The 22,695-nt window shown below is 41.5% G+C and overlaps 1 protein-coding gene across 1 annotated transcript in view; it reads left to right on the top strand.

The window, feature by feature from the left end:
- Window positions 1–22,693, top strand: part of TXLNB (taxilin beta) — a 51,989-nt gene extending 29,296 nt beyond the window's left edge. Inside the window, exons 5-10 of the mRNA XM_015137346.3 lie at window positions 222–416; window positions 2,532–2,651; window positions 7,323–7,397; window positions 14,900–14,992; window positions 18,056–18,151; window positions 19,436–22,693. Of these exons, the coding sequence (XP_014992832.3) occupies window positions 222–416; window positions 2,532–2,651; window positions 7,323–7,397; window positions 14,900–14,992; window positions 18,056–18,151; window positions 19,436–20,224 (1,368 nt within the window). The 3' untranslated portion in view covers window positions 20,225–22,693. The remainder of the gene's footprint in view (window positions 1–221; window positions 417–2,531; window positions 2,652–7,322; window positions 7,398–14,899; window positions 14,993–18,055; window positions 18,152–19,435) is intronic.
- The last annotated feature ends 2 nt before the right edge of the window (window positions 22,694–22,695 follow it).

Raw genomic sequence — 22,695 nt, 5'->3', positions numbered from 1 at the left:
ACAAATTCAAGGCCTTCACAGCACCTGTTCTGAGTAACTATGTACTCACAGCTGAAACCTTTACTCATACATTTATTTTGGGGCTGAGCAGCTTTAGCCCTAGAGAACTGAAAAAAAAACATCCCACCTACTCTGCACACTCATTTCCTCTGGGTGACCTAATCCTGAGTTCTATAAACCCGGGCTGCATTTAAACAAAATGTTTTGCTTTTTATTCGCAGGAAGAGGCGCTTCAGCGGGCACGTGAGGAAGAAGAGAAAAGGAAGGAAATCACAAGCCATTTCCAGAGTACCCTCACGGACATCCAGGGCCAGATTGAGCAGCAGAGTGAGCGAAATATGAAGCTCTGTCAGGAGAACACAGAGCTTGCAGAAAAGCTGAAAAGCATCATTGATCAGTATGAGCTCAGAGAGGAGGTGAGAACCACATCAAACAACTTAGAACAGGACATAGATCCGGATCTGGGTGGTCAAGGTGGGAACTTGGTTAATAAGACAGTTACAGCCAGCCCTCTCAACAGATTCATATTTAGGATTGGATTTCCTTGACTAGCCAAAATGAAGACAGATGGTCTTACAAAATACCTGACTGAAAGTCATATGGGATTTCTTCAAAACTGGCATCATTGCAAAGTAAAGGCAATAAATAGAAAGTGATAGGCTGTGGGCACAGTTTTCCTTGAAAATAATATTTCTCAGCCTTTTAAAAATCTTCTCTGTATAGCCAGAAATAACTCACGCACTCCTTAAGAATTGCCATGTCATCTAAATTAAGAGTCTGTATTCTGGCCGGGCGTGGTGGCTCATGCCTAGTAATCCCAACACTTTGGGAGGCCGAGGCAGGCGGATCAAGAGGTCAGGAGTTGACCAGCCTGGCCAACATAGTGAAACCCTGTCTCTACTGAAAATACAAAAAAATTAGCTGGGCATGGTGGTGGGTGCCTGTAATCCCAGCTACTCAAGAGGCTGAGGCAGGAGAATCGCTTGAACCTGGGAGGCGGAGGTTGCAGTGAGCTGAGATCACGCCACTGCACTTCAGCCCAGGAGACAGTGTGAGATTCCATCTCAAAAAAAAAAAAAAAAAAGAGTCTGTACCCTACTAGGCCAATAATAGTATTAATAATGTCATCATTGTGATAATAATTATGTCATTTATTCAGTGCTTAGTTTGTATCAGGCAATGTGCTAAGTGCTGAACTTTACATACAATATGGCATTTAATTGTCTCAACAATCTTATGCACTAGTTAATAATATATTATAGATGGGAAGCAGAAGCTAAGAGATTAAACCACTTACCCACAGTCACAAGAGCCAAAAGCCTTTTACTTTGAATAGGTTATATTAGGGGGATGATCAATGTCTTTTGTTATCACCAAATTATATTTTAATATTTAATATGTTTTTAAGATTCCAAATACCCTCTCAGGATTTTGATACATCATATTCTGTTCCCTATCCCACCCAAATTTTAAATCTCTGCTTTAAAATGTAACATAACATAGTCAAAGCGGCTCCGTTGGCAACATGCTAAGATTTTATCAAGCACAAAACTGAGCCAACAGCATATGGTCGCAGTGGTTAGGTAAATCAAGAAACTCCTCACAGTAAGCCAAAATGCCATGCTACCATTTTATCTTGTCACGAGGATCAATCCTGCTCCAGAGTGGAGGTTCAGACTAAAGAAGAAAGGAAGGAGTGAAAGCAAAATATCCATACTCTTCAGAGAGATCTCAGATGGGAATGGGCTGCTATACTAGTTGTATATTCCTGGGACTGGTTCTAAGTAAAGCCCAAGGGTAGAATTCCATGTCCTGTTTCTGATGGGACCTCCTAGTGACCAGGAAGTTATCCATACTGAGGTAGAGTTGTAAGTTTCTCTTCACCAAACTAGTCCAGAGGTCAAAAGGTGTGGCGAGCTCTGCATATTTGCAAATCAATTTCTCTATGACCCTTGTCCTTGTCATCCCCACCAGAGCAACAGAGTAGAATTCAGGGGGGCTCAGGCCTCACTCCCAGATCTCAGACCACATGCTGGCACCCCAAGACTTTCTCACAACGCCAGAGGCAAGAATGCGGAGAATTCATCATGATAAATTGCACTAATGTTGTGATTAAAAGTGGTTTTATAGTCACAGAAAGAGCCAAAATACCAAATAATACAACTGCAGCCCCTGTATATTGTATACTGATAGATGATTGTCTGCGCTGTCTAACATAATAAATAGCATCATATCTAATAGTTACCAAATGTAGAAAAATATTGTATGGATCTTTTGGTGTTGACACTGCTGAACTCTGGTGCCTCTACCTTTTGTAGCTACCTTTGTGTGTGTGGTGCAAAGTTGGGGGTGGGCGTGGTTCACCAATTTACAGCTTTAGTATAAAGCTGTAAGTGATGCCAATGCATTTATCCCTCTCTTCTTTTACATCTTAAAACCTGGAGAATGTATATTAATGTGAATTATTTTATTTTGCATTTTTAAGCACCAATAATAAACCAAACTTTCTATGTATACTTTATTTTTCTTAGCATCTGGACAAAATATTTAAACACAGAGAACTGCAGCAGAAGCTGGTGGATGCAAAGCTTGAGCAGGCCCAAGAAATGATGAAGGAAGCAGAGGAGCGACACAAACGAGAAAAGGAATATGTACTTATCATTTTAGTCATTCTGCATATCTGCTCCAACTCAGTGTCAGAGACACTCTGAGCAAGTTGTTTTGTATTTATTTATTTATTTGAGACAGAGTCTCTGTCGTTCAGGCTAGAATGCAGTGGTGCGCTCTCCACTGCAACCTCTGCCTCCCAGGTTCCGGCAATTCTCCTGCCTTAGCCTCCCAAGTAGCTGGGATTACAGGCGCCCACTACCATGCCCGGCTACTTTTTCTGTATTTTTAGTAGAGACATGGTTTCACCCTGTTGGCCAGGCTGGTCTCGAACTCCTGACCTCAGGTGATCCACCCCCATCGGCTTCCCAAAGTGCTGGGATTACAGGCGTGAGCCACCGCGCCCGGCTGCAAGTTGTTTTTATAATGGTCAAAGAGCACTAGACTGATGGAGAAGGAGCCCCAACTTCTATGGAGCACTAAATTAGCCAGCCCAGTCTGAGGCACTGTATCTACACTACTTTCTACATAAAATCGTCATGCATCCATTCCACACATATTTTTCAAGTGCCTGTTATCTGCTAAGGACTGTGTTAGGTGCTGGGACATAGCCGTGAACAAGACAGAGAAGGGCCATCTCCCACTATGGAGATCAGAGTCTAACTGGAAAAAGAAAGGCAATAGACGAGCAAACAAGGAAGGGTCATTACAGACAATAATCACTGCTACTAAGGAAATAAAGAGAAACTGAGAAGGGGCCAAAGAAGGGGACGTACTTTAGATTGAGTGACCAGGAAGGCCTCCTGGAGGGAAGAATGCTTGATTGAGCTAAGCCCTGCCCGATGAGGAGCTGCCACTTGGAGCATCGTCTCCAGCATCTGCAGCAACAACAAACACCCTAATGCTGGAGCCAGTTTGGTGTGCTCCAGAAACAGGAAAAGGTCAGGGAAGCAAGAGCATGGGAGAAAAGTTCAAAATGAAGCTGGAGAGGTAAGCAGGGGCCAAACTGGGTAGCTTTGTAGGGCGTAAAAAGTCATTTGGATTTCATTCTAAATACAATGGGAAAGTACTGGGTACTTCTGCAAAGGAAGTGATGGCATGATCTACTCTGCATCTGCTAAGATTAATTTGGCTCCTGGATGGAAAATAGACTGCAGAGGGACAAAAGAGCAAGAAGACAATTAGGGGACTACTATAGCAATCAGATGAAATGTGACAATGACCTGGTTTAGGGATATGGCAGCAGAGAAGAGGGTTGGAGATGGATGAAAGTTGTTTTCAATGTGAAATCAACAGGCAGTGCTGCAGACCTGAAGCTGGTGACAAAGAGAAAAGGAGAGAGTCAAGGATGACTCCTAAGTTTTGACCTGAGGAAACTGAGTGGCAGTGTTTATTGATATCTCATTAACTCCAAGCACCCCCTAAAAAGCTGTAAGGCCATTCTACGGATGAGAGAATTGAGGCTCCAAGAAGATACGCAACTTGTAAAGGTCACACGCTGCTGACTGAGCAAGATGTGTTTTGATCTTCTGTGCGTCTGTTCCCAAAGCCCACACTCTCTGTGACGATGCATCACACTCAGATGTGTGTTTCAGAGGTATGAGTTGAGGCATGTATCTGTTGCTGGGGTGAGAGAGAGGTAAAACATAGTCCATGGACCAATTATTCAAATTTGGCCATTTCACATTTTGATCTTGAGCTTTTCATTTACCCAAAATCAGACCAGAATCAATTCAATTGGTTAGAATAGTAATTTTAAAATAACTTTTCAAACATGGCAACAAAAAGACAAATTTTGGGCAATATAATCTGGTGGACATTGGATAATTTCAAATCAGAAGTCCATGTTCTCTTAAGAAAAAGATTAATTTATGAAATCCATCTACAACCTAGCTCTGAAAGCAAGAAATAAAACATTCAATTATTATTCACAATCCAAGAGAATAGAAATTCCACCATTGGTGTAATTACCCTCTTGGGTAAAATATGCTTCCCACAGGATATCAGTACTTTGTTATATAACACATGAGACACGACCGAGAAAGAACTAGACAAAGATGCTCATGAGAGACATTGGAGAGCAGGTTTGAGACGATCCAGCCTTAGCAAGAAACTAGCACCCCGCCCTGGTTCAGCAAAACAGATTTGAGTCAAAGAGAGGGAGCTCCCCTCAGTTCTTCGAAGCTAGCCGCCTACCTGGGTTGGAAGTGATGAGGTATCAGGTCATCCAGGCAGAATAGGCAGCCACCAGCCTCCCTCGAGGTCAGGGGTCACCAGTCACAACAAGGCTGCATAGCCAGCTCACAATAAGCAGGCACAGTGCCAACACTCCCCTTAGATGGCCAGAGGGGACACTGTAGGGCTTCTATTCCACAGCTGCCCTAGTCCTCTCATAGGACCAGTCAGTTGCACTTCTATTAAGAATCAATCTTCACTGCATACTGGGAAGCATAGAGGAACAAATACAACCCATTTTACAAATGGAGAGGTTGGGCCGTAGGAAAAAGACAAACTTAGATGAGGAAAAAGATGCTTTCCAGTTTTTAAAAATAATGATTGTATTGTTGGTTTTTTTGGTTCCGATTACATAAGCAATGCATAGACCTCGTGGACATTTTTTTACAATAGGGATAAACTAAAAGTAGGAAATTTAAATCAGCCTATCTTCAAATATAAGAGAAACTTCTTAATTGATGGCCTCCAGACAGACTAGCCAAATTGATCTCTGATGTTCACTATTGTCTTTGTGAAACACACTAACTGATGCCCACAGCATGCTGACTCGCAGGTCTACCAAGCCACTCTCTGGAAGGGCTACAAATATTTGCCCCAGTTTAGTAAAGTGGAGCTTACCAAGAATCAGCTCTTTGCACAAACCTTTTCTTTCCAATTGCACTTGCTTTTGTGTAAATCAACAGGATGTTACATAAACTGATGAAATATAAGTATGAAAACAAAAAACTGTTTGTGCAAATTATGCTTAGTGCTTTGAAAGACTAAATGCAAACAAGTGGCAAAAAACTGTCAAACTAGATATGAGTAGCTATAAAAGACTGGGGGGAAGTGGAAAACTCTAGAGAATTATCCAGTCAAGCTGCTTCACAAGTATTTTTAGGTTGTAGCACTATTGCTAAACACACACACAAGCCTAACAACCTAGAAATCTTATATGGCACACTATGTATGTGATTTTTTAAATAATAATAAAAACAAAATAAAAAACCCTCTGAACTCTAATCAGAAGATCCATACCCAAAACAAAGACCACAGCCCCTCCTCAAAATTGAGAAATAGACATTCATCTTAAGTTAAAAATTACAAGCTTATATATGAGTGTGTCATTGTATGCCCAAATCACCTTTTCAGTTTAACCCATCAGCTCTCAGGGGCCAGGATTCAGACCAGTAAGTCAAACTTCTAACCCGTATTTCTCAAAATGTAATCCACAGACCACTGATATCCAGACCATTTTGGGTATTTTCTTTAAGCACAGATTTCAGTCACACCCTGTACTTCCTAAATCATATTATCTGAGAGGCATCTGCATTTTAATATGTTCCATAGGAGATTCTGATGCATGTTAGAAGCTCTGTGTCAGGAATCAGGGACAAAGACCAAGGACATACATATTTCTTACTGTATCACATGTGCTATGGTGGAGAACAGTGGTCTAGGAGAATGATTCCGGGTTTACTATCAAGAAACAGTTGTTGGCCAGGCACGGTGGCTCATACCTGTGATCCCAGCACTTTGGGAGGCCAAGGCAGGCAGATCACGAGGTCAGGAGTTGGAGACCAGCCTGGCCAACATGGCACAACCCCTTCTCTACTAAAACTATAAAAATTAGCTGGGCGTGGTGGCAGGTGTCTGTAATTCCAGCTACTGAGAAGGCTGAGGTGGGAGAATCACTTGAACCCAGGAGGTGGAGGGTGCAGGGAGCTGAGATCACACCACTGCATTCCAGCCTGGGCGACAAAAGAGAAACTCGGTCTCAAAAAAAAGAGAAAAAGAAAAAGAAAGAAAAGAAACAGTTGCTGACAAAAGTGCACCAAGTGAGGAAGTTCTGGAGAGGTTCAAGCAGAGGCTGAATGATTGTTGGCCAGGATTGCTAGAGAGGGTTCCAGAATGTGGTGGGAAGTTGAATTTTTTGTGATTCATACTTAAGCTGGAGGCTTTTTTTTTTTCATTAAAACCACTAGTTTATAGTTGAGAATCCAACTTTTTTAGGCCAATTATTTTCTTGGCTTTCTTTTTCTTTTTCTTCCTTTATTTTTTTAGAAGTGGAGTCTCACTCTGTTGCCCAGGCTAGAGTGCAGCAGCCTCATCATAACTCATTGCAACCTGAGATTCCTGGGCTCAAGTGATCCTCCTGCCTCAGCCTCTTGAGTTGCTGGGACTGCAGGCATGCATCATCACCCCTGACTAATTTTTTTTTTTTTTAGTGACAGGGTCTCCCTATGTAGCCCAGGCTGGTCTCAAACTCCTGGCCTCCAGCAATCCTCCCAGCTCAGCCTCCCAAAGTGCTGGGATAACAGGCATGAGCCACCGTGCTGGGCCTGGTTTTTTTTTAGCTTTCTTAGATTCTTTTCAGAGTCCCAAAAAATTACTTAAGGAGGTTAATGAGCAGGTTATTAAGTTTTATAGACAAATTACAGCCAAATAGTAATCTAAAAGGTCAATCTGACCATCTTTCCACACACTTTCTCTTCTCATAGTTGCTGAACCAGGCGGCAGAGTGGAAGCTTCAGGCGAAAGTGCTGAAGGAGCAGGAGACAGTCCTACAGGCTCAGGTGAGGCCAAGGGGACGAGGCATGGGGGTGCTGTCCTCGCGGTCCCCAGATAAAAAGGCTGGGGCCAAAGGTGGGCAGCAGAGGTCCTCCTATGTGGCAGGGGATGGGGGGGAGTTGGAAATGAAGAACAACTTCACATTTATTCGTATTTTTAAGTAAAAATAAAAGCACAATATTATATCTATGAAGAAGAAATGTTCTGCACCAGCAACATCCAGTCAAAGGTTTGTTGACAGACAATGGATGACAGTACAATGGTCAACAGTGTCAGCCAGTGTCCAGGTTCCCATCTAGCGCTTCTTATTTCTGCTGTGTTTTCCCTCTCATTGCCCTGTTAAGGTAAGAAGAAAATGTAAACTGCTTAGATGCACCATCTATGACTGGCGATTCTTAAAATGTCCTCATGTTTTGATATTATTTATCATAAAAAGAAAATTAGGCCCAGGCGCGGTGGCTCGCATGTAATCCCAGCACTTTGGGAGGCCGAGGTGGGCAGATCACCTGAGGTCAGGAGTTCAAGACCAGCCTGGCCAACATGGTGAAACCCTGTCTCTATTAAAAAGATACAAACCTTAGTCGGGTGTGGTAGCATGTGCCTGTAATCCCAGCTACCCAGTAGGCTGAGGCAGGAGTATCACTGGAACTCAGGAGCCAGAGGCTGCAGTGAGCCGAGATCACGCCACTGCACTCCAGCCTGGGTGACAGAGCAAGACTCCATCTCAATTAAAAAAAAAAAAAAAAAGAAAAAGAAAAAGAAAAGAAATGAGAAAAATAGTCACCACTCAAGTTTCTGTGCCATCACAGGTTGGCCTTGTCAGTGGTGAATGGATAGAAGTGGCAGGCAAGTCAGGAACCATTTTGATTTGGCTGCGTGGCAACTTTTATGTGCTTCTGTTAGACTCTGGGGGGTCCTATTTCAGATTCTAAAAAGAAAGGGGGACCATTCTGGACATTTATGCCCCAGGTGACTCTGGAAGAAAGCCAGCTACCCATCTTCCCCCTATCTTGGGGCTCTGCCCATCCTAAATAATGGTCCCTGTGGGTTCCAGGAGTACCGTCCTGCCACGGGCCACAGAAGGACTTCCGCTGCCCCGGGAAACACCCAAGTGCTAAAGGAACTGTGAGGTCACAGGGAGAAATTCACTGAAGGCAAGGAAATCCGAAGCCTTCCAAGCTGGGCATCACTAATTTAAGATTTGTAAATGTTTATGTGCTGACAGCTGAGTACTTGTTCATTGTAAACACACACACACACACACACACACACACACACACACAAATCGTGTTCATTGTAGAAAAAAGCAAATAATAAATTTTAAATCACAGATTATACCACTACATAGACAAAATACAGGGAACATTTTCATATCTGGCCTTCTTAAAGCATATATCTGCAATGTGTATATAGCAAAGCAATAATAAATTATTTTCTCCAGTATGAACTATTCTCTGATAATAAAGAAGAATTGTTTTAATACACTAGGTGCATAGAGGTTAGAACCATAATGTGTCTGAATCAAAGGGCCCGGAGTTACAAACTCAAGATCATCCTTAAGGCAGTCACGGAACTCATCGCATCATGGTGTAGGGTGGGTGGCTGACTGCTGACTGTCTAGCAGAAGGAAAGGGGGTGTGACCTCAAGGAATCAAGCCAAGGCCTCTAATTCTATCTGTGCCTCATTCACCACACAGAGCCTTGAGGGGAACAATAAATAATACTTGAAGCTGTGCACTGTTTACATCATCTGCTACATGCAATCTCTACTCCTCCATGCAAAATGAAGACAATCAACTTGAGCAGAGTAGATTATATTGTTAAACTGCAGGCGACAGAGTGATTCACTCAGCTGGCATCAGAATCAAGGCCTTTAATGACCTGTACAATACAAATACAAAGGTTTTGATCTAATTTCCCACCTATACCCCCTCAAACTTAAAAAACCATCAACCAGGGGTTCTAGATTTGCTGTTGTTCCTCGTTCATCCCCGAGTCCAGGCACCAGGTCCGAGTGCTAGCTCTTTGAGAAGCTGTGTGACCCTGTGCAACTCACCTAAACCTCTAAGGAACTGAATTTCCTTGTCTGCAAAATGAAAGTGCTATAATGAATCAATGACCCCAGTCTGGAGTCCTGCAACCCCTGAGAGGCCTATGACTTTTCAGCGTTTCTCGAACATCAGCCAGCACATAAGGTAGCAGCTCCTATCTAAAATGTAGTTGTTTCCGATATTACTTCACCTCTTGCTCAGCAACTGTGGATGGAAATTATGCCTATGTTTAAGTTTTTTAAAAGGAACATCAGTTAGTGCATATATAATATATGTAGTTGGTTTTCAAGTCATGCATGCAAAGCATTTTGCTCAGTGTCTGGCCCAAAATAAGCATAATTAATTCAACCAATATTTACTGAGCCTCTACTAAGTGCTAGGCATGGTTCTAGGTTTGGCGATATAATCATCAATAAGAGAGAGAAAAATCTCTGCTTGACTATTAATTAGTGTATGAACTAGTAGTATTATTTCATAGGTAAGGATTCATATAAGGAAATATGAGACAACAGGAGACTGTTTTTTGAGACGGAGTCTCTCTCTGTGGCCCAGGCTGGAGTGCAGTGGTGTGATGTCAGCTCACTGCAAGCTCCGCCTCCTGGGTTCACGCCATTCTCCTACCGCAGCCTCCTGAGTAGCTGGGACTACAGGTGCCCGCCTCCACGTCCTGCTAATTTTTTGTGTTTTTAGTAGAGATGGGGTTTCACCGTGTTAGCCAGGATGATCTTGATCTCCTGACCTCGTGATCCACCCGCCTCGGCCTCCCAAAGTGCTGGGATTACAGGCGTGAGCCACCGCGCCCAGCCCAACAGGAGTCTTAAGTTGCAAAAAAGTTGAAGAAACACTGGAAAAGATGATCTCAAGATGCTATTCTGCTGTAGTTCATGACCATAGAGAACTTCCAGAGCTGAAGAAGTGTGGCCCTAAGCTAAGTTGACACCGCCTTCTTCTCCATTGCCCGCAGTGTTCCACAGTGCAGGCAGGCAGCCTCACTAATTGCAAGAACCCTCCTTTGTCTTTCTTTTTTGTCTCCAAGTTACCTTTGAAATTCCAGTAATTACTTAAGCCTCAAGAAGAAAATAGAGGTCCTGAATCCCTACATGTAATCATGTTTAAACAAACTCCTCATTAAAAAGTATCAACATTATATTTTTAAAACTTTTAAACTTTGAAAACAAACTCTATCACAGATTCTTCTGCGTAACACTCCAACACTTCCTTTGGTTTTACGCTGTCTTTAAAGGGGTGGGAGTAGCAGGAGGCCAAGGCGAAGGCCCCATTTCTAAGGTCTGGGCAAGAGAATTATCAAGGACAGATTGTGTTGTTTTCCTAGAGAAGTCACTTTTCAGTCACAAGACCTCTGCTGGCCAACTGAGGGCAGGCTTCTCACTTAGGGAAGCGATGTCTGGCTTTCAATTATACAAGCCAAGGCAACAGAATAAATGTCAGAGACGATCAATGGGATACAATTGTCACTACAAATAGACTGTTCATTGGATCAATAAGGATGAAGACAGTAGCAGATGTGGGAAGTCAGCAATATCTGATGTGGACACAAAATACTACCCGAGGGGAAAGATCAGTGGGTAAACTGTTAAAAGCATGTAATCGGAGTCTTTAAAGTCTGAACCTCTACAGGGTGAGAGGAGAGCACTGCTGCACCTGTTCTTGTCATGGGACTTACTCCCAAACCAAATCTCACAGGTTCACCAAGATGATCCCTGGACACAGCTGTTTCCCATACTCTATGAATGTCTGTAATTAACATTTAGTGCTCAGTAAAAAGACTGTGTGTGTCAGTTGGCCCATTTAAAAGTGAAATATTGAGGCAATTTTTGTTGTTGTTCTAATCATAGAAGAGTTTGTTTCTATTTGTGCCTCTGGCAGGGGAAATCTGTGCATGACCTCTGGATGTCCTTCCCTGGCTCTCCGAAATACCAAAGTGATACTGGGAACATGACACCTGAAACCAAACATGCATCATGTCAGCACGATAGTGAGAGGGAAGACGCTCCCAAACAAATATCCATTTAGTAAACAAGAAGTACAAATGTTTAGTAAGTAGGAGAGTGTTAGAGTTATCTGAGAAATCCATAGTTTTTGCCACCAGACAGAGAGGTCAAATAGGAAGAAAAGCAAAATATTAGACTGGTCACTGGAAGGAAGAAATGGGGAATTGTTGTTTAATGTGTATAAAGTTTCCATTTTGCAAGATGTTAAAGGTTCTGGAGATTGGTTACACCATATTGGAAACATACTTAGCAATTCTGAAGTATACACTTAAAAATGGTTAGGATGGTAACTTTTGTGTTATGTGTATTTTACTACAATTAATTTATTTAATAGAAAGAAAACAAAAACTAAAACCATAACTAGAAAAAGCACAGAAGAGCTGGTGATGAATCAAGACACTACTTCTCAGAACTCTGGGTGTGTCTGTCTTCTCCATGCTAATGAGCCAGCAACAAGAAAACATAAGAAACGGAAACAAAATCTGCCCAATTAATACACCACAAAGAACATTCTGCCTTTTTCTTTTATAAAGCCTTCACTTTGAGACACGATGGAAAAATTTAACAGGTACACATGGAAAAGTAAGACATGAAGACAGCCTTACCCAGGCAAGTGAAGACAATCGAACCTGAGAGTTTTTAATGTCTGTTAGCTCATGTTGAGGCTGAAGTCCTGGGAGTGGTTGTTCTTGCTGATTCCAACAAGGCTGCCTCTGTGAGATGGACCAGACATGTGCTCACTCCTGCCCCAACTACAGGGCTGCAAGAGGGATGGGGAGGACCAGCTCAGGAGACCACAGTGTCTGCCGTCTACGTAATTCTGCTAGAGTTACTGATAAGTTGGAAAAAGAATGGGGAGAAATTAAGGAAAAAAGTTAACAAAAGAGGCCGGACTGAGAATACAAATGGAAAGATGTTGTGACAGAAGGTGACCAGGATCTGCTGGGGGTACTTGTTCCCACCTTAGGCCAATGGATGATGTGCAGGGTAGGTAGCCAGTCCCCAAGAGCTAACCCTAGGGCACAGTGTCTCCAACTGAGAGGTCTGACCCATATGTGGTCCCCGAAATTAATTCTGGCCCACAGTGGATTCCAGCCAGTATTTTGAAAAAAAAAAAAAAAAATGAAAACACAATTGAACAGAATATGTCATAGTACATTGTACATGATTGGCTGGGTACAGTGGCTCATACTTGTAATCCAAACACTTTGGGAAGTTGGGGCAGGAGGATTGCTTGAGGCCAGGAGTTTGAGACCAGCCTAGGTTAAAAAAAAAAAAAAAAAAAAGCCACGCATGGTGGCTTATGCCTGTAGTTGTAGCTACTCTGGAGGCTGATGCAGGAGGGTCCCTTAAGCCCAGGAGGTTGAGGCTGCAGTGAGCTAGGATCACACAATTGCACTCCAGCCTGGGTGACAGAATCAGACTGTCTCTTAAAAGAAAGAAAGAAAAAAAAAACCACAGTAAATATTGTCTTATGCACCATGCATGTGTGAGAGAGAGAGAGAGAGAGTCTGTGTCTGTGTGTGTAAAACCCTAGAGCCCCTTCTTGGCCATGGATTCCTTGATGCCCCTTTACTCTGTCTCTTTAATCTGTGTGTCAAGGAATCATGAGAAACAAATTTTGGTTATGTCACATACTCACAGTACTAATGAGAGATTTCAAAATGATGATCAGCTGTCATTTGGCTTTTCTTTGGATAATCTATATTCTACAGAAATAATTTATGTTATCATTGCTGTCTACTGCAGTAAAATCTCTGCTACTCCAAATTATTGGGGAAAACTCATTCTAGATAAGCAATTTTCTGGGCTCTAGGGATTGTTTGACTCATACATACTCCCTCTCACACACACCCCCCAAGACTGGAAACTCTCCAATCTGCCAGCTTTCATTCAGGCTGCTTTCTGTGCTTTAAAAAAGACACTCACACTGATAACACTGGTCGATGCCTTCCTTCCAGCTGATAACCCAGCCTTCCTGGTCTGTCCAGTGCAGCCAGGGCCCTTGTTTGTTGATGGATGCTGCAAGTCTGCTTCTTCATACAAAAAAATGTGTTGTATGAAAATGTTATACCCATTTGAGGACTTGGGACTATTCTGGACACTCAAGAGTACCAAAGATTCATTTGAAAATTGAGTTTTGACCAATCTGAATCATCCATACTAAATCCTCTCTTATTCAAAACATGCTACCCTAATATTATTTTCAGAGACAAGATTTTATTATTTTATCACTGTCATTAACGATCAAGTATTTACACACTTTGCTTCCCTGTGTTGCCCCATCTCCACCCTGAATGCAAGCGCTAGAATTAAGGACTTGGCAATACAAATGCTGCTCGCCATGTCTCTATGGTGAGCCACACACTTGGCAAATGCTAACCCATACAATGCTTCTCTGCAAATTAGAAAAAGGCATCTATTTTTCAAGACTCATCACTTCTATCTGTGGAAAACTGATGCAATAAACTGATTTTGATAAAAAGGGACATTTAACTGCTATTGGCTGGAATGCCATATTCAGAAACATACAAAACTCTGATGTCTGAAACAGAAATGGCACCTGCCTAGAGTGGTATACAACCTGCATCATGGTAATGGCCCTTATCCGTGTCCAGCCCACATTTCCTTTATCATATCTTTTCATTTGTCTAATTTTTCCCTTCCTTCAGGACCAAGTTCCAGGTTCACCTTCTCCATAAACATGTGACTCACATGATCACCTGCCACACTCACCTTCTTCGATCACGCACTGTCCTTAACTGACTTGACTTTGCAGCCATTGTCCCATAGTCAAGTTGTCTTTGAGATGGTCTTCCCATTAGAAGTGCAGGTCCCTCATGCAGACGCACGTGTTAAATACTTTTGTACATACAGTCCATGCACATAGTACTCAACATATGTTAATAAAAGTTTTAATATAATGATACCATATTTTCTTTTTTCGTTTTTCTTTTTTTTTTTTTTTTTTTTTTTGAGATGGAGTTTCGCTCTTGTTGCCCAGGCTGGAGTGCAACGGCACGATCTCAGCTCACTGCAACCTCCACCTCCCAGGTTCAAGCGTTTCTCCTGCCTCAGCATCCCAAGTAGCTGGGATTACAGGTGCCCACCACCATACCCGGCTAATGTTTGTATTTTTAGTAGAGATGGGGTTTCACCGTGTTGGCCAGACTGGTCTCAAACCCTTGACCTCAGGTGATCCATCTGCCTTGGCCTCCCAAAGTGTTGGCATCACAGGCGTGAGCCACTGCGCCTGGGCTGTTTTCATTTTTATTTTAAAGAAGCATTTCAATCATGCTCACTGACCTAGGCTAATCTTGTAGTAAATAAAATAACTAAACGTATTACTAATCCTATATTGAGAATTCCTTTAAATAATGAACAATGACCTGTTGTTTTCTTCTGGAAGTATTCTGAAAGATCCACTCTTTCCTCTGTTTACAGCTCACTCTCTACTCAGGAAGGTTTGAAGAATTCCAGAGCACGCTAACAAAAAGCAATGAGGTGTTTGCCACTTTCAAACAGGAAATGGACAAAGTGAGTATTGCTTATCACCAACAAAATATTGACATTTTCTATTTTGACAGGCAAATTTCCTTTGGTTTCCTTTTTCTCTCACTAGGATATTTTGGTGCATTTCACAAAGTAATGAAATGTTTATAAGTAGGAATGAGGTTTGGGTTGTATTTTTTAATTGGTAAGTATCTAGTGTATTAATCTTAGCAGGAGTACAAAAATTCTAGGTTACATTTTCACTCTGAGAAAGAATAGTTCTTTTTCTAACCCATGGATAACTTAAAAAAAAAAAAAAACAGAGCTAGCAATTTAACATTTTGTTGTATATACTAAAGTCAAAATATAACCTTCTAAGAATTAAAAAAAAAAAAAAAAAAAAAATTTGGCCTGGCGCAGTGGCTCATGCCTATAATTCCAGCACTTTGGGAGCCCAAGGCGGGCGGATCACAAGGTCAGGAGTTTGAGACCAGCCTGGCCAAGATGGTGAACCCCGTCTCTACTAAAAACACAAAAATTAGCCGGGCATGGGGGCACGTGCCTGTAATCCCAGCTACTCAGGAGGGTGAGGCAGGAGAATCGCTTGAACCCAAGAGGCGGAGGTTGCAGTGAGCAAGATCATACCACTGCACTCCAGCCTAGGCAACAGAGCAAGACTCTGTCTCGAAACAAAACAAAACAAAAAAACCTTTATACAAATATACAAAAGAATGTTAGAATAGGAAATGCCATCTTACAAGAACCTTCTTAGAAGAAAACGTAACTTATATAATATGATATAACTGACAGAGCCTTGAATGAGAAGATGAAAGCCTGAATTCAGTTCTCCAGTGGTGTTAGACAATTCACTTAACTTCCTGAATCTAATTTACTTTTTTTTGAGATGGAATTTTGCTTTTGTTGCCCAGGCTAGAGTGCAATGGCGCGATCTCGGCTCACTGCAACCTCTGCCTCCCGGGTTCAAGCGATTCTCCTGCCTCAGCCTCCCAAGTAGCTGGGATTACAGGCATGCACCACCATGTCTGGTTAATTTTATAGTTTTAGTAAAGACGGGGTTTCACCATGTTGGTCAGGCTGGTCTCGAACACTTCACCTCATGTGATCCTCCCACCGCGGCCTCTCAAAGTGCTGGGATTACAGGCATGAGCCACCACTCCTGGCCTCTAATTTTTTTTTTTTTTTAATCTATGCAGATACCACTTTCCCCTGCCTAACTCACAAGATTGTGAACTTAAATTAATGTATTTTGGAAGGGATTTAAACTTTTTACAATTATTTTTCAAATATGAGGTGCCAGTATTATTATTTAATGTAATGTTTAAAGCTTGTTCAGTGTCTTCCCAATACAAAATCAGCATCAGAACTGTGTTTCTGAACAGGGATTGGCATTAATGGTTTTGAAGTGTAGAAAACATCCTCTTAAAATATATTTTTAAAATACTATGATATATTTTACAATTAAATGAGCAACCTGAAGAAGATTGACACTTGTTAAATGTTACAGTTCTCCCATTGCAGAATAGAACTATCTATTTTCTTAATTTTTTTTTTAATTCTAGCATTTTAAGACTGGTATAAATTAGAACAGGAAAAGATGTTTTTACTTCAAAATTATGTACTTTTAAGAGTGGAATAAATATTAAATCAGGAGTTCTTAATCTGGGGTTAGTAGTTGACCTGAGAACTCCCTAGAAATTAGCAAAGAAAGATGCACATATGCACATTTTTGTGAAGTGTGGTCCCACAGCTTTCACCACATTCTTAAAAAGATCGATGACCTTAAAGTTTACAAATAACTGGCTGGGCGCAGTGGCTCACGCCTGCAATCCCGGCATTTTGGGAGGCCAAGGCTGGTGGATCACTTGAGGTCAGGAGTTCGAGACCGCCTGGCCAACATGGTGAAACCCTGTTTCTACTGAAAATACAAAAAATTAGCCAGGTGTGGTGGCAGGCACCTGTAATCCCAGCTACTCAGGAGGTGGAGGCGAGAATCGCTTGAACTCGGGAGGCAGAGTTTGCAGTGAGCCGAGATCGCGCCACTGCACTCCAGCCTGGCGACAGAGTGAAAAACAAACAACAACAAAACAAAACAAAAAAACAAGAAAACAACAAAAAAAGAAGTTTACAAACTACTAAATTAAAATATGATCAAAATTAAAAACCTAGCTTCTCTACAGAGCCAGGGGCTGACAGTCTTGGGCCCAGCCTCTGGCCTCCATGGGTACCCAGTCTCAGGCAGCTTGGCACCATGCCACGAGTGCCCAGCTATGTTTCATCCAGGAAAGCTGCATCTGAATACATGCCTTGTTCTCCACTTCATCCAAGCAAAGAAGAGATCCTACAAACAAGAACGTGAGTAGCCTCAGGTTCAAAAAAGACGGGCTGCATTGTATTCACTTCTCACTTCCTCGCACCCAGCCCAGGGCCTGGTGACCACCAGACATTCCATATGCTTCATTAAATGAAATAAAAGAATGGCAGCCCCACTCTTCTGTTAACTCACCTAAATATGACTCTACCTCTCTGAACTTTGGTTTCCACAGTTATAAAATCGGGGCTGAAAATAGAACCTTCCTTGTGGGACTGTTTCAAGGATTTTTGTGAACTCTACCTCACTCTATAAATGTAAAGACCCAGAAAATACAGAGGCTGCTTTTGTGCAGCTACTTCTCAGATGTGCCCAGATATTATCAACATTTTAATGGCTAAAAAGGCCATGCCAGCTTTCCCACTGTGATAGTCTTCTGTTCAATACCGTAAACATCCTAAATTACAGGCTTGTTCATGGGACTCCATAAAGATATTCTTCTTTTAAATGAAAGAAAAAGCAGTGACAAAACCATGTGCCCCTAAGTCATTTCCCGTTTCCTGAATTAGCTCAGGTGCAAATAAGTTTGCTCACCACTGCCCTAGCTGGCTCAGAAATAAATCATGGCTCTGCTGCAGTCTTCATTCTTGACATTGAACATTTGTTTGCTTCAGCAGCTGGTAACAAAAGGACTTCTCCTGGTCTCACATATGGAGCTAATAGCTTCCTTGATATATTAACTCTTCAAGATTAACACTCACACACTCTAATTTCTGTAGACAACTAAGAAAATGAAGAAGCTGGAAAAGGACACAGCCACATGGAAAGCCCGATTTGAGAACTGTAACAAAGCTCTGTTGGACATGATTGAAGAGGTGAGGAAGTTTCTCCCTTAGCTTTAATCCCATCTGTCTAGTCAATATATTCATACTTATGATACAATTATAACCTGATAATAGTACAAATGGTTATGTTTGAAAAGGAGCTGAATTTTCGGTGGAGGGATGTGACATTTTAAATTATAATAAATATAAAAAGAGCAAAGTTCATTTAGAATCAGGTCCAGACTCACAAAGAGCTTTGTGACCCTAAGTCACATCCTTACCTGTTGATTCAATAGCTGTACCCAGGGCAGCTGTCCCCTTTGAGGGCTGTGAATTCCTTAAAGGCAGGATGAGTGTCTCACTTTACTTTGAATTTTCCCAGTGTCTGACACATAACAGGTGCTGAATAAATTAATCAGTTGATTTGAATATACTGCAAGAAGACACCAGCCCAAGCGTCCAGTGCATGTGCTATTTTCTAATATAAACAGATATGGAGATATCTCTTTTTAATTCCTCCAATAGAAATTTAAGTACTGATCTCATGCCAGGCTCCAAGTAGATTTTGAGAGTCCAAAGGCAGAGATACATGGCCCCTGACCTGAGAAGTAGGGTTTACAGGTGAAGGTCTCTCCATGTATAACAAGTGGGAAAAAAGGGTCTCAAAGGCAAAGAGAAGCTAAGAGGTGGGGTAAAGGAGTGAGATAATTAGGAACATTTTCATGCGCAAATACACAGACATTTCTCAAAGAAAAAATTGAACCATTTGAGCAGCCAGCATCATGAATTAGTATGTGGTGAATTTTTATGGTTATAATTACTGTTCTAACAATTCTTCCCAAATTGTAACCAATTCCAAAGAGATATACTTATTACTCATCAACATAAATCAAATGGCTGCTGGGGTTAGCACATAGCAGTTTATTCATAGAATAGATAAGGAAGGCATTGCTGAGACCCAAGTCCCAATCCATCTCATTTATCTTGCCACAAGTCTTGTTTCTACCTTCTAAGTCTCAGAAGCAGAAAATTCATCTACTCTAAGATTTGAGAGGCTATGGACCAAAGCAGAAGGAAGCCTGACTCTTTCTTTCCCAGTGAACAGGCTATGGTGATTAAAAATCTACCAGTCTAGTACACAATGCCAAAAAAAAAAAAGGAAGTGACGTCCATGACCAAGCATCTGTTCAGCCCCTACTCTGTGGCCAGGTCCCAGAGCCTAGTAGACAAATTCTGAGACAAATAGTTTTGCTTGTTTCCAGAGAGCATCCTGGACATTTTGCTTATCATGTCATTTCGTCTGTGCGTGTGTGTGCGTGTGTTTTCACATCACAGAAAGCACTGAGAGCTAAAGAATATGAGTGCTTCGTGATGAAAATTGGGAGGCTAGAGAACCTCTGCCGTGCTTTACAAGAAGAGAGAAACGAACTCTACAAAAAAATCAGAGACACAAAAGTATCTGAAAAGGATGACCAAAGTCAGCATACCTCTGATGAAGAGACAGAGTCAAACGTCTCTGTGGATCAAGAGATTGACGCAGAGGAGGTTAATAGTGTCCAAACCGCTGTGAAAAATCTGGCCACAGCCTTCATGATAATTCATCATTCACAGTCAACCCCGCATCCGTCCAAAGAAACCCAACCCAAAATCAGCAGTTCTCAGGAGAGCAGTGATGCCGCTCTCAAAGAGCCAGAGCAACCCCCTCTGATCCCTTCACGGGATTCAGAGAGTCCCCTGCCTCCCCTAACTCCTCAGGCTGAAGCCAAAGGAGGCAGTGAGGCTGAACCTCCTTCCAAGGCTAGTAATTCGCCTGCCGGGTTGGAAGCACAAACCCAATGCGAGGGTCTCCCTGTTGGAGCACAGGCTGATCAGCAGTCCTGGAAGCCAGAGGCGGAAGCTTCCAGTCAGGCCCCACAGGCTCCCACCGAGGCCTCCCTACAGGAGATGGAGGCAGATGTGCCCACTCCAGCATGCACAGCTGAAGAGCACGTTGCAGCCATGGTGCCTGCATGCGAGCCCAGTAGGCAGCCCCCACCAGCAGCAGCAGAGGAGCTGCCAGTAGGGGCCTCAGCTGGGCCTCAGCCGCCCAACCTGGCTGACACCAATCTGGAAGGTGTCGACTAAGCCTCGCCATGCCTTCAGAGGCTTCGTCCTGACTCAGCACCTTCAGCATAACAGATTGTCTTCCGAAAAAGGCATTAAGGGCTAGAGATGTCAAATGAAAGAGAAGTAGGATCAAGTCATTTTTTAATGTTATGCAGAACACATTCATTCAGGCTTTGCTATTTGTTGCCAGTTTGTAACTGATTTGAAGGTTTTCTATTTAACACTGGTTGACAGTATAATTTTCCCAAAGGGCAACAAAACATCAGACAGCAAATTTATATTACTTTTCTGTTAAGATAATACTTAATTAAATTTGTTAATCACCAGTAAGATTTGATGTTTAAAGACTTCTACTGCAATATATAAATATTGAAAATGTGATGTTCTGCTTATTTGGATATATAGTTTAATAAGTTCCATAGTAATTTATGGATGTCCAGGTTACATTTAAACTATACATATACATAATATATACATATGTATGTACATGTATATGTACACATATATATAGATGTGTGAATATGTGTGTTTATATACATATATACAGGTATATATTTTATATATGTATATATAAATGCATTATTACACATACATTTCTCTCACCCCTTAGAGCATTTTTCTCAGTGCAGAATATTTAGATGCTAATCAAAAAATGATCTCTTACTTGCACTTGGGACTATGGTAGACTAATGCTTTATAAATCTGAAGTGAGTTTGGACCATAAGTATTTAGGCTATCATTATGTTGGGCAAAAATAAGTAACCCAATGGTAGATAAATGAATTCAACCAGTTGATCAAATGACAGAAAAGCAGTTAGATTGCAATCTGTGCAGACAGTATGGACACAAAGATGGCCACTAGGGGCCCAAAACAGAAAAGAGAAACACAAGCTCACCTCTTGGCGGCTGCTTCTCCTATACTTTTCAGTCCATTGCTTTGCTGCCCCCTCACGTGCCAGGGCGTCCCAATCCAGGCTTCCTGTAAGGAAAGGGTTGGAAGTGGGAAAGGGAGCTAGGGATTGAGGGGTGAAGGGACCTCACACTAAGAAGGGGCTGTGCTTTGATCCCCTGCCTCTTGCACTACCAATGTCTCAAGACAGAATATTCATCTCTTGCTGTCAGACCCAGCCTATATTCTAAAAGCTTCTTCTGATCCTTCCTTCCCAATTTCTCCTTTGCAGTAGAAAATTACACCCAGCCCTCATCTCAATTAATGCTAAATAAACCTATTGTTTTTCCAAAACAGAAATCTACACTGGGTCTCAATATCAGTGATGAGGCTTACAAACCAACACGTTTTCTGCCATGAGGATTTCTCTTTAGACCAGAGGTACAAAACAAAAAACCAATGGATTTTAATCAAAATGATTTGAAATATAGGTGAGGATTCAGGAGAAGGCAAAAGCTAGAAACACTTGGGATTGTCAACATGAGTATTATATTAACATTGCCTTATAAGAACCTCTAATGGTACTGACAACATAAATTACCTAGGGTAAAGGATAGCTGCAACAATGAAACAGGAAAGAAGAAAGAGAGAGAGGAAAGGGAAGGAAGAAAGGAAGGAGGGAGAAGGGAAGAAAGAAACAATGTCTAATCCAACTCTATCTTAAAAGTTGAACTCAAGTAGAAAAATGGATAGAAACAAAATTCTCTAGTACTCATCCAGGAAACCATTCTTCAATGTTGCATGTGGCTGTTTGCCAAGGCACACAAAGTGCTTGTAGGCAGCAACCATATGCTACAAGAATTGTAAACTGCATACAGTTTGTTTGAAGTAGACAGTGAGGATAATAACAAAGTTGCTAGGCAGGAAAAAAAAATTAGGAAAAAAGCTTGTCGCTATTTGAGAATCTGTATATTTTTAAAGGCTTAAAATATTATAACCACAGGGTATCCAGCCAAATTCAACATTATTGCAAGTCTTAGAGATTTAAACATTCATTTGATTCAAAGCTAAATATTCACCATAATCCAGGAGGGTCTCCTTCCCCACTACAGAGGCAGAACGTCCAAGAATGGAGTAAGATTAGTCACAGTAAAGTCTCAGTCTGAATGTTTAGCAAGAGAAACAGGCAGGAGAGGAACCCAAAGGCAGTAAATCACATATTCTAAAACCCAAAGTTCATTATTTTCATCCAAAAGACTTTCACAGAAACACATTACTCACAGCCATGTGTATCTTGGACAGAGTTTCAGATGGAATGACTTCCCTGAAATTTGTAAAGCTTAATATAGGTTTTGGGGGAATTATTTTAACATTAAAAGAATGTTTTATTATAGTCCTTTGTGTTAGAATTTAGCCTTACTAATTGTAACAATAACTCATAAAGTTCTAAATGCAGAAGGAATATCTGTTCTTTATCAAGTGTATGTAACTATTTTTTAGTAATGCCATCTACTTTCTAGAAACACTAAAGTTATTGTTTTCTAAATTAAATAACTATAATTTATGTATCTATTAAAAAAGGTACTTCTCTTCCCAAATT

Source organism: Macaca mulatta, chromosome 4, assembly GCF_049350105.2.
Source record: "Macaca mulatta isolate MMU2019108-1 chromosome 4, T2T-MMU8v2.0, whole genome shotgun sequence".
Lineage (NCBI taxonomy): Eukaryota > Metazoa > Chordata > Mammalia > Primates > Cercopithecidae > Macaca > Macaca mulatta.
The sequence above is the reverse complement of the archived record's forward strand: the minus strand, read 5'-3'. Positions and strand labels throughout refer to the sequence as shown.